Source organism: Calidris pugnax, unplaced genomic scaffold, assembly GCF_001431845.1.
Source record: "Calidris pugnax isolate Ruff unplaced genomic scaffold, ASM143184v1 scaffold17, whole genome shotgun sequence".
NCBI lineage: Eukaryota > Metazoa > Chordata > Aves > Charadriiformes > Scolopacidae > Calidris > Calidris pugnax.
Window position 1 is genome coordinate 1363177 of NW_015090794.1, and position 11713 is coordinate 1374889.

At 62.5% G+C, this 11713-nt stretch overlaps 1 protein-coding gene across 1 annotated transcript in view; it reads right to left on the reverse strand.

Moving 5' to 3' along the window:
• Positions 1-11707, reverse strand: part of FLII (flightless I actin binding protein) — a 14733-nt gene extending 3026 nt beyond the window's left edge. Inside the window, exons 1-27 of the mRNA XM_014936664.1 lie at positions 11596-11707; positions 10763-10873; positions 9530-9601; positions 9277-9357; positions 8705-8790; positions 8384-8545; positions 8183-8286; positions 7903-8078; positions 7659-7816; positions 7436-7520; positions 6979-7132; positions 6527-6660; positions 6094-6306; positions 5833-6012; positions 5676-5758; positions 5521-5595; positions 3036-3119; positions 2792-2963; positions 2604-2708; positions 2211-2402; positions 1872-2060; positions 1632-1771; positions 1280-1505; positions 923-1077; positions 732-792; positions 513-641; positions 302-408 (exon numbers count right to left, since the gene is read on the reverse strand). Coding sequence (XP_014792150.1) covers positions 302-408; positions 513-641; positions 732-792; positions 923-1077; positions 1280-1505; positions 1632-1771; positions 1872-2060; positions 2211-2402; positions 2604-2708; positions 2792-2963; positions 3036-3119; positions 5521-5595; positions 5676-5758; positions 5833-6012; positions 6094-6306; positions 6527-6660; positions 6979-7132; positions 7436-7520; positions 7659-7816; positions 7903-8078; positions 8183-8286; positions 8384-8545; positions 8705-8790; positions 9277-9357; positions 9530-9601; positions 10763-10873; positions 11596-11658 — 3497 coding nt within the window. The 5' untranslated portion in view covers positions 11659-11707. The remainder of the gene's footprint in view (positions 1-301; positions 409-512; positions 642-731; positions 793-922; positions 1078-1279; positions 1506-1631; positions 1772-1871; positions 2061-2210; positions 2403-2603; positions 2709-2791; positions 2964-3035; positions 3120-5520; positions 5596-5675; positions 5759-5832; positions 6013-6093; positions 6307-6526; positions 6661-6978; positions 7133-7435; positions 7521-7658; positions 7817-7902; positions 8079-8182; positions 8287-8383; positions 8546-8704; positions 8791-9276; positions 9358-9529; positions 9602-10762; positions 10874-11595) is intronic.
• Positions 11708-11713: the final 6 nt, after the last annotated feature.

Consider the following 11713-nt stretch of genomic DNA (forward strand, 5'->3'; position numbering starts at 1 on the left):
GAGCACTTCTCTGACACGGAGAAATAGCCCTTCTCGTTGGAGCACCTGTGGGGACAGCAAGAAGGGGACTGCATCAAAGACACGAGTTCGTTAGGACTCAGCTTGTGCAGATGGAAAGCACGTGATGGAACAGCTCCGTTTCAGCTGGTTGATGCCCAGGGATGGAGAGTTGGGAGAAGGGCTTTGCCCGTCATGCCCTGGCTATCCCGGGAGGACTGAGCCCCTCCTAAAGTCCAGGGCACCCAGGATGAGGAAAGGGACCAGTACAGACTGGAGCATCCCCACCTGGGTCAGGACCTACCTGAAGAGCCGGGAGTGCTTCATGTACTCAGCATCTTCATCGTAGGGCTTCTGGCTCCCGATGCCCACCCAGAAGAAGTTTTCGGGCTCTTCTCCCTCATTGATCACCTGTGAGGCCAGGGACGTGGCTGAGTGTGGCCATCCCCTCCCCTGGTGGTCACTGCCACCCAGGTAAGCCAGTGCCGAGCCCCATCATGCCCCCACCCGCTCACCTGCTTGCTGTAGGAGTCATCAAACATGTGGTTCATGATGTCCTCAGCCAGCTTGGCCTCGTCAGGGTCAGCTGCCCGGCCCACCCAGGTGTAGACAATGCCCTGGTTGTCTGTGCTCTCAAAGGGCACCTGGGGGAGGGCAGGGGGTCAGGGCTGCCTGAGAAGGGAGGGGGGCAAAGTGGCCGAGCATCCCTGAGGACGCTCAGCTGTGAGCAGTACCTTGAGGATGAAGCAGAACTCTGAGTTGAGCAGACCAGCGTCTGTGTTGATCTGGATGCACCTAGAAATGAAGCCCACGAGGCACCATCAGCAAGAGGTGAGGCAGTTGTGCCCACTGGCATGTACCCTGCCAGGAGACTAGCACCCGTGGGTGCTGCCTGGCCCGGAGCATCCAGGGGGTGGGTGCTGACCTGGTGCAGAGGGCCCCGCCGTTGGTGCGGATGTGGTAGAGGCTGGGCTGGGGCGGGCTGGCCCTCTCCTTCCGCTTGCCCCGGTGGATGACAAACCTCCTCTTGAAGTGCGAGAGGAACTTGGGGTTCTCCTGCTGCTGGGTCATGCGCACGACCTGCCCAGGGGTGGGTGTCAGCAGGGCCACGGGGATCCCCCCCCAAACACAACCCTGAGCCCCAGCTGCACCCCTCCCTGTCAGCCCCCATCTCTGCTGCTATCCCCTGCCCTTAGCCTGGGGGCAGAGAGGGGATGGGGGAGAAGTGAGGCAAAGCTGGGGGATCCCTGTGTCACCCCCCAGGAGCACGCAATGGGGTCACCTCCAGCTTGCCAGGGAAGAGACTCTCGAACTTCTTCTGGAGGCTGAAGGTGAAGGTGAGCCAGCCCATGTTGGAGGCCTCCCGGCCCTGCCAGAAGTAGACAATGCACTGGAAGTCTTCCTCAGGCTGCTTCTCCTCCTCCTCTTCCTCACCCTCCTCCTCCCCTTTGCCTTCACCCTTCTTCTTCTTCTCCTCCTCCTCTTCGTATTCCACCGGCACCCAGTACCTGAGGGCAGGAACAGGGGAGGATGTTAGGGATGGGGCGGGATGGGGCAGGCTGGGGCTTTGGGCAGGGAGATGGGGGGGACGAGGTGGTCCAGCAGCCCCAGAGAGGGGTCAAGCCAGGTGTTACCTGCAGAGGAAGACGTAGCAGTCATGAGTGTGGAAGTGGCCGAACTCCTCCTCGGGCAGGCGAGCGAATTTTTTACCCTCCAGCACGAAGCCCTCCATACCATCCAGGTCTTCATTCCACTCCTCCATCAGCTGCTCTGCCTGTGGCCCCACATGCTCTGTCAGCCAGCGGCCACCCAGCCCCTCCATCACCACCCGGCCCAGCACCACGGGGGGCACACAGGACAATCCCCAGCCCTACCTCACTGAGTGGCATGGGGGGCTGGCGGGGCAGGAAGAGCGCTGTGAGGTCAGCTTTCATCTGGTCCTTCTTCTCGGCGTCCTTGCGGACCTTGCCAGCGAGGCCACCCTCCTGCAGCACCGTCTCAGCGTTCCGGGTGTAATCCACACGCAGGACATCGTCCCAGTTCTTGAACTTGGACTTGAAGACCTAAATCGGGGAGCAGGTAATGCACCCTTGGCCACAGTACCCTCCCTGGCACCCAGCACCCCATCCGAGGGGTTCGTGCCCCCCATCTTGCCCCTTGGTGCTCCTGCCCAGGAGGTCTGTGCCCCTTCCCAGGCACGTGGGCTGCCCTACCTGGCACTCGGTGCCCTCCAGGTTCCTGGTGACCATGGCGTGCTTGGGCCGGTGCAGCATCCCGCACAGCTCCTGGCTCAGCTTCAGCGCCGCTGCCCGCACCAGCCGCGATGACTTCCTCCCAATCCAGATGAAGACGTCGGACCAGCAGTCCAGGATGTACACGCTCTTGGTGTCCAGCAGGCTCTGCAGCTGAGGGCACCGCAGGAAAAAGGGGTCACGCACCCACGGGTTTTCCTGGCTGGAAAATGCTCCCCAAAAGACAGCCAGGAAGAGAAGAGCATCCCCCACCCGGGCCCTGAACCTGCCTCTCCCAGGGCACTGCTGGAGGCAGAGGGGACATGAAACCCGTCTCACTGGTCAGACTGGGAGAACCTCCCCGCCCCATCCTACCAGGCGCATCTCCGGCATCAGATCAGCCTTCAGCCTCTTCTTGTGCTCCACCGAGAGCTTGTAGTTGATCTGGGGCAGCTCCAGGTAGCCCAGGCCCAGCCCGACCTGCAGAGGGGATGGGGACACGGGTGAGGAAGGGCTGCAGGGCCTTGGTCTCACCGACGGCCCCGTGGGTGGCAGCTCCTCACCTTGTACAGCTTGGGCTTGTGGGGCTGGAAGTCATCGGGGACGCAGGGTCGGATCTCCTCAGGCTGCCCCCCCAGCGCCTCCCAAAAGTCGGGGGTCTCCTGGCCCTGGGTGAGCAGCGTGATCTCCGCCTTGCCCTTCCGCTCGTTCTTGTTGATCTTCTCGGCAAAGAGCCTGCGGAGGGGGCGGGTGAGATGGAAGGTGGGCTCCCTGCACCCCCCACCCCAGCCCCCCAACCAGCCCTACCTGGCCTTGGTGGTGCTGCTCAGTGTGGCCTGGCTTCCGCGCCACACAAAGAGGTTGAGGCCGTGGTCCAGCAGGAAGACGAAGCTGGTGGATACAGAGGTGAGAGGACACTCAGGAGAGAGTGGGGGGCCCTCCCCACCGCAGGGGTCCTTGCAGAGCAGGGCACCAGAGCTGCTGGGGCTGCCCAGTGGGGTTTGGACCCATATCCTTGTAGAAGGACAGCCGATTTTCACCCCAGAGCTGCAGCTGTGATGTCTCGGGTGGATCCTGCCAGCACCCTGTCCCCCCACAGGGACCCTGTGCCCTCTGGTCACCCCCCCTGCTCACCGGGGGTCCAGCGATGTCCCTTTCAGTGCCACCGGCTCCAGCTTAACGTTCTTCTTTCCGTAGACACGGTACAGCCTGGGGGAGAGACAGCCACAGTGGGATGTGGGGCTCTGCCTGCCCCACACATCCCCCCCAGCCCTTGGTCCCTGCGGTACCTGGTGATATATTGCGTGTCCTCGACGGTGAAGAAGCCGCTGGCTGTGCCACCCTCGATGTAGGAGATGTCGTTGTCGAAGACCTGGAGGCAGGGAGGGGGTGAGGGTGGGAGAAGCAGGGCTGGGGGCTGTGGTGGGGTGCAGGGGTCGGCCTCACCTGGAGGAACTCGTCGCTCTCGTCCCCCATCTCCTCCCGGATGCTGCGGCACTCGGCTCCCAGGTAGTTGCGGAGGTTGACGGCATGGATGGCGGAGCAGGCCTTCTTGTCCAGCGTGGCCTCCTGCCCGATCCAGTAGTAGATCTCCCAGTTGAGGGAGCCGTTCTCATCCAGGAAGGTCTGGGGAAGGATGGGGTGTGAGAGGGGATGGCCACAGCTCCGGGTTGGGGATGTGGGGGACCCTCACTCCTCCCCGGGTACCTTGAGCACGATGTAGCAGTCGGCCTCATAGAACTTGCCGTGGAAAGCCTCATCCACCAGCGTGGGCACAAAGTTCTCGATCTGCCAGACACAGAGACCAGGCAGCTGCCCCACGTCCTCACTGAAGAACTCCGAGTAGTCCAGCTGTGGCTTCTCCAGGCCCTGGTCCCAGCGACGCGTCTTCAGGTCCGGCGCCTTCGCCTCCCCGCTCTCCTGTGGGGACAGGGACAGGTCACTAAGCTGGGGGCAACTGGGTCCCTGCCGGCACCCAGGGTGGGCCAGGAGCACCATGGTGCTGCTTGAGGCCCCTCTCCCACCCCAGACCCTACCTCTATCTTCTTGTTCTTCTCCTGGGCCACATCTGACATCCCTTTCAGCACCTGCTTGGCCTGGTCATCTTGGGCAGAGTCCTTGCGCCGCCGGAGCCGCATCTTGCGAGCCAGAGGGTCCTTGGTGCCGCTCCCTGGGGACATGGGGACAGGGTGAGAGGCAGCCAGGACACCCATGCCTTGGGTGGGGGACAAGGCTCGTTTCCCAGCCTCTCCAGGGCGCTGCCCAAGGCAGGGGTTGTCCCCCATGTCCCTGCACGTTTACCTGCTGCGGCAGCGGCGACGGTGGCCGGGGAGGCTCCGGCCAAGCGGAGCTGGTTCTGCAGGGAGAAGTCGATGTTGTACCACTCTGACGTCTGATCCACCGGCTTCGGGGGCATCACCAGGTTGGGGTTCTCCCGCACGTCCAGGATCTGCCGAGGAGAGGACAAGAGACCACACTGCTCTGAAGCACAGGCTCCCGGGGACACACTGAGGATGTGGGGTGGGATGGGAGACCTCTGGAGCACCCTGGGCTTTGGTTGAGGTAAGAGGATGTGGAGGGAGCCCCAAATTCACCCCCTGCCTGGGCTGAATTATGTGCCAGGCTGCAAGTCCTGGCCCTGAGGCCTCCTCTCCTCACGTTGCTCCATCCCATCCTACAGCCCTGGGATCCCAGGGCCACGCTGGGGCTGTGCTGGACCCAGCCCGAGGTAGATGGGGTGTTGGGCTCTCACCTCCACGTCTGTCAGGAAGTGGATGGCCTCTGGCAACGTCACCAGACGGTTCTTGTTCAGCACCAGCTTCCTCAGCTTGGAGCACCTGTGGGACATGGACATGCTGGTGAAGGACCAAGGCAGGGACACATCTTTCGTGGACACTCAGAGACCCCATATTACCACACAGCCACTGTGTCCTCTTTCGAGGACAGAGCAGATCCAGCTAGGGGCTGTTCCCTACCTGCACAGACTCTCAGGGATGAGCTCCAGGTTGTTGTTGGCCGCCATGAACTCCTCAAGGTTGGTGAGCTTGCCAATACCCGAGGGAATCCCATCAAAATCAAGCTTGTTGGAGTTCAGGTACATCTTCTTCAGCTTGGTCAGCTTGCAGATGGCCGACTGCTGCTGGGGCTGCCCAGTGGGGTTTGGACCCATATCCTTGTAGAAGGACAGCCGATTTTCACCCCAGAGCTGCAGCTGTGATGTCTTGGGTGGATCCTGCCAGCACCCTGTCCCCCCACAGGGACCCTGTGCCCCATGGCCATTCCCCCTGCTCACCGGGGGTCCAGCGATGTCCCTTTCAGTGCCACCGGCTCCAGCTTAACATTCTTCTTTCCATAGACACGGTACAGCCTGGGGGACAGACAGCCACGGTGGGATGTGGGGCTCTGCCTGCCCCACACATCCCCCCCAGCCCTTGGTCCCTGCGGTACCTGGTGATATATTGCGTGTCCTCGACGGTGAAGAAGCCGCTGGCCGTGCCACCCTCGATGTAGGAGATGTCGTTGTCGAAGACCTGGAGGCAGGGAGGGGGTGAGGGTGGGAGAAGCAGGGCTGGGGGCTGTGGTGGGGTGCAGGGGTCGGCCTCACCTGGAGGAACTCGTCGCTCTCGTCCCCCATCTCCTCCCGGATGCTGCGGCACTCGGCTCCCAGGTAGTTGCGGAGGTTGACGGCGTGGATGGCGGAGCAGGCCTTCTTGTCCAGCGTGGCCTCCTGCCCGATCCAGTAGTAGATCTCCCAGTTGAGGGAGCCGTTCTCATCCAGGAAGGTCTGGGGAAGGATGGGGTGTGAGAGGGGATGGCCACAGCTCCGGGTTGGGGATGTGGGGGACCCTCACTCCTCCCCGGGTACCTTGAGCACGATGTAGCAGTCGGCCTCATAGAACTTGCCGTGGAAAGCCTCATCCACCAGTGTGGGCACAAAGTTCTCGATCTGCCAGACACAGAGGCCGGGCAGCTGCCCCACGTCCTCACTGAAGAACTCCGAGTAGTCCAGCTGTGGCTTCTCCAGGCCCTGGTCCCAGCGACGCGTCTTCAGGTCCGGCGCCTTCGCCTCCCCGCTCTCCTGTGGGGACAGGGACAGGTCACTAAGCTGGGGGCAACTGGGTCCCTGCCGGTGGGATGGCCACAGCTCTGGGTTGGGGATGTGGGGGAGCCTCACTCCTCCCCGGGTACCTTGAGCACGATGTAGCAGTCGGCCTCGTAGAACTTGCCGTGGAGGCACCCAGGGTGGGCCAGGAGCACCATGGTGCTGCTTGAGGCCCCTCTCCCACCCCAGACCCTACCTCTATCTTCTTGTTCTTCTCCTGGGCCACATCTGACATCCCTTTCAGCACCTGCTTGGCCTGGTCATCTTGGGCAGAGTCCTTGCGCCGCCGGAGCCGCATCTTGCGAGCCAGAGGGTCCTTGGTGCCGCTCCCTGGGGACATGGGGACAGAGTGAGAGGGCAGCCAGGACACACACGCCTTGCGTGGGGACAAGGCTCGTTTCCCAGCCTCTCCAGGCCACATCTGACATCCCTTTCAACACCTGCTTGGCCTGGTCATCTTGGGCAGAGTCCTTGCGCCGCCGGAGCCGCATCTTGCGAGCCAGAGGGTCCTTGGTGCCGCTCCCTGGGGACATGGGGACAGGGTGAGAGGCAGCCAGGACACCCATGCCTTGGGTGGGGGACAAGGCTCGTTTCCCAGCCTCTCCAGGGCGCTGCCCAAGGCAGGGGTTGTCCCCCATGTCCCTGCACGTTTACCTGCTGCGGCAGCGGCGACGGTGGCCGGGGAGGCTCCGGCCAAGCGGAGCTGGTTCTGCAGGGAGAAGTCGATGTTGTACCACTCTGACGTCTGATCCACCGGCTTCGGGGGCATCACCAGGTTGGGGTTCTCCCGCACGTCCAGGATCTGCCAAGAAGAGGACAGGAGACCACACTGCTCTGAAGCACAGGCTCCCGGGGACACACTGAGGATGTGGGGTGGGATGGGAGACCTCTGGAGCACCCTGGGCTTTGGTTGAGGTAAGAGGATGTGGAGGGAGCCCCAAATTCACCCCCTGCCTGGGCTGAATTATGTGCCAGGCTGCAAGTCCTGGCCCTGAGGCCTCCTCTCCTCACGTTGCTCCATCCCATCCTACAGCCCTGGGATCCCAGGGCCACGCTGGGGCTGTGCTGGACCCAGCCCGAGGTAGATGGGGTGTTGGGCTCTCACCTCCACGTCTGTCAGGAAGTGGATGGCCTCTGGCAACGTCACCAGACGGTTCTTGTTCAGCACCAGCTTCCTCAGCTTGGAGCACCTGTGGGACATGGACATGCTGGTGAAGGACCAAGGCAGGGACACATCTTTCGTGGACACTCAGAGACCCCATATTACCACACAGCCACTGTGTCCTCTTTCGAGGACAGAGCAGATCCAGCTAGGGGCTGTTCCCTACCTGCACAGACTCTCAGGGATGAGCTCCAGGTTGTTGTTGGCCGCCATGAACTCCTCAAGGTTGGTGAGCTTGCCAATACCCGAGGGAATCCCATCAAAATCAAGCTTGTTGGAGTTCAGGTACATCTTCTTCAGCTTGGTCAGCTTGCAGATGGCCGACTGGGGAAGGAGGAGATGGAAGGGTGAGGGAGAACACAGTGGCATGGAGGCATGGGCAGGGATGGCATGTACAGACAGGGACATACAGGCAAGGAGGTGAGCTCATTGCGGGACAGGTTGAGGGTCTCCAGCTGGGTCCACTGGTCAATGCAGAGAGACAGCTCCGTGATCTGGTTGCTGCTGAGGTTGAGGCGCCGCAGGCTGCCCAGGGTGTAGAGGCACTCGGGGACACGACTGAGGTCGTTGCAGGACAGATCCACATCTGGGGGAAGACAACGGGGTGATGCCACCAGCCAGACCCAGGCCAGCACTGAGAGACCTCCTGGAGGTCCTTGTGCACTGTGGGCCTGGGTGCCCTGGCCCTACCTGCCAGGTTGACCAGGCTCTCAAGGCTGGTAGGCAGGTTGCTCTGTGTGCGCTGGGTGTTCCTGAGGTGGAGAGTCTGCAAGGCCGTCATCGCTGGGAGCTGCCTATGGGTCACAGAGAATCATGGGGCAGAGATGGCATCAGGGCCCGGAGCAGGCACCTGCTCACCATTGGGATCCAGCCTGGAAAATGGGGCCTTACCGGAGCTGTGCGTGCAGGAGGGGGTTGTTGTTGAGGATGAGGGTCTGGAGGTGGACCAGGCGTCTCATCTGTGGTGGGAGGCTCTCCAGCTTGTTGTCGCTCAGGTCGAGGTAGAGCAGGTCTGTCAGGTTGATGAAGAGCTGGTTGGGGATGGTCTCGATGCTGCGGGGATATCGGGATCTTCAGAGCTGCCTGGGACCTGCACCAGCCCTTGCAGGGTTTCCCTCAAAGAGGGACAGAGTGCAGGACCCAGAGTGAAGGGGGGTGATGGATGGAGGTGGCCATGGCTAGAGGGAGACGACTGCCCTGGTCTGAACCCACCTGTTGTGGCCAAGGTTGAGGACCAGCATGTTTTTGGCATTCTCCAGTTCCCGGGGACACTCCGTGAGCTGGTTGTAGCTCAGGTCCTGGGGCAAGCAGGAGAGCAAAGCAGGCATCACCCTCTGCCCCGCACCCAGCAACCACCACCCAAACCCAAGGACCAAGGGGCATCTTTGGGGCATCTACAGCCACACTGGGCCTTGCCGTGCCGATCGGTGCCCAGCAGCAGGAGCTGGATGAGCAAACAGGGGCTGCATCAGCCTTCAAAGGAGGCATTGCCATAGGGTTGTCCTGTCCACAGCCAGTTTCCCCGGTGCTTGGGCACGGGGTCAGGACTGGCGCTGAAATGGCACAGCAGCTCTTGCTGCAGGGAAGCTAATTATGGCCTGGGCACCCAAAAGTTGAAGGGAGCCAGGCAGTGCTGAGCCCCGATTGACTCCCTGCACCTTTCCCCCAGATGCTCCTCAGCCCCACCGTGCTCCCCAAGGAGCATAAGAGGCCACCAAGGTGCAGGAATGGGACCTGGGAGCCTGAGCTGGCTCTCGCATTAGCCGAGGAGACTCTGCACCTACCAGCACCGAGAGGTCGTCCAGCTGGAAGATGTCATCAGGGACTCCCGAGTTCTTCAGGCTGTTTGCACGAGCCACGATCGCCTTGAGAGGGGAGAGAGAGGCACAACTGCAGCCACTCGCCGGCCCCACGCCTGCTGAGCCCCCTGGGGTGGCCACAGATGGTCCTTGTGTGCCCCCAGAGCCAGGGGCTGGCCAAGAGGGGTCTGGGGGCACCAGCCCTGATGCAGGTGGGACACTCGAGGGGGACACTTACCCTGAGGCAGGGCAGGCCAGAGAGCTCGCCGTGGAGCGTGGTGAGGCTGTTGTGACTCACGGAGAGGTGTTCCTGCAGGGAAGCCCCAGACAAGCCCCAGTGAGCAGAGAGAGGAGCCGGGGCTGCGTGGGGCAGCAGTTGGGCCCTTGCACTGATGTGGGGGCTCCTCAACCCCAGGAGATCCGGGGTCTCGCAGAGACATGGGCTGAGCTCAGCCCTGACCCATGTGAGCTTGATAGGATGCCCCCGGTCTCAAACTGGGACCCCAGTGTGCCCATGCTGCCTCAGCACCCCTCGTTCCTCGGGGCAGACCTGAGACAGGTTTTGGGGCGCTCTTGGGCTTTTACTGAGCTGGTTTGCAGCAGTGCCCACACAGCCCCCGAGCTCGGAAACACTTCTCACTGGGGGATCTGGAAAAGGGCAGACGTGGGGACCAGCAGGGTGAGAGGAGGACCCAGGGGAAATTTGTTTTCCTCTAACAGCCTGGCTGTCACCTGCTGAGGGAAACAAGGAATTGGCAGACTGGGGTGGGGGGGGGAAGGGGGGCGAGGTGCCAGGTTTTAAGTCTCGCCGTGGCCCCCGAGCATCTGTCAGGGCTGGCAGGAGCGCGGCTCCGAGCAGCGTGGAGGGTTTCCCCCCTCGCTGCGCCTGAGCAGGGCGCACCCGGCTCGGTGACGAGGACTTTTGGCAGCCTTTAAAGTGTGGTGTTTGGCTGACACCGATTTAACGACGTCCATAACGCGCTGCAGGACACCGCCAAAGCAAAGCTTAACCACCCACTCCACCAAGGGCCTGGTCGTGCACAAAATCCGAGCCACCCGTAAAACAAAGCCAAGCAGCTGCCAGCTACTGCTCTTTGTATCTTTTAGCAAAGGAGGAGGGGAAAAAAAAGCCCCAAAACCTTAATCCTCCTCATACTAAACTTTCCCCCTTCCCTTCTATTAAAGGGCAAAGGATCTAAACGTGGTTTTTGGTCTGCTTTTCTAGGAAAACAAGGTGAAACCGAGTAAAAGTCTGCCTCAACCCCACTCCTAACATCTCCTGCATCCAATTTCAACCACACGTCGTAGCTCAGCCCTATTATTAGACACCAGAGCGTCCGCCGATGAGCCGTGAAGCTGGCGGGCACTGAGCTTTTGGCACCGCTGCGCAGGGGCCCATCTGACCCCGCAGCCCCACTGGGAGCCATCCAGCCCCATCCCCTCCCCTCCCTGCCCAAAAAGTGCTGCTCACCAACTTCTGGAGGGCGGCGAGCTCCTCGGGCAGGTAGCAGAGCCCCGTGCGGTTCAGCTTCAGCCAGCGCAGGCTGGTCATGGCCTTCACATGCTCGGGGAAGTAGCCACCCTGCGAGGAGGAAGAGGAGGAGGAGGGTGAGAAAACCACCTGCCCCCGCGGGCTGAGAATCTGGAGACCCCATTCTGACCCAGCCTGCGTGGTCAAAGGAAGGTCTGGGATTGCCCAACCCTATGGGATTGGGAGATGGGGGCAGGGGGGGAGAAGCACTCAATCCTATGGGATTGGGAGGAGATGGGATCACCCAGTCCTGTGGAACTGGGGGGGTGGGATTGCCCAGTCCTATGGGACTGGGACCTGGGGGGGTGTGCTGGGATCACCAAATCCTATGGAACTTGGGGGCCAGGACTGCCCAGTCCTATGAGGCTGGGACCTGGGACAGGGATGCTGGGATTGCCCGGTCCTTACGGGACTGGGAGCTGGGACGGCCCAGCGACACGGGACTGGGAGACCGACCCTCCCGGGCTCGGTGCCGCCCCATGGGTTGGGGGGCGGCGGTGGCCCAGCCGTGGAGGCTGGGGCTTAGGGATCGCCAGGCCCTACGGTGTCGACGGGGTCCGGGACCAGGGCTGCCCCTGCCCAAGCACCCCCGGTTTGGGGACAACCCCCAGCCCCAGGGCACCGGGCCGGGGGGGGGGGGCGAGCAGAGCCTGCGGGGCCGGGCCGGGCCTGACAGGGCCCCGGGTGCACCGGGCGGGGTCTCGCCCGTCACTCGGAGCCTGGGGCCGGTCTGTCCCTCCCTTCCCCCGCCGCCCCCCTGCTTTTCCCCGCACCTTGAAGTCGTTGCCGCTGAGATCGACGCCGCGGACGAAGGGCAGGACCCCGGTGGCCGCCATGGCGGCGCTGGCGGCGGCGGCGGAAGGGCGGAGGGACCCGGCGGCGGCGGCGGCC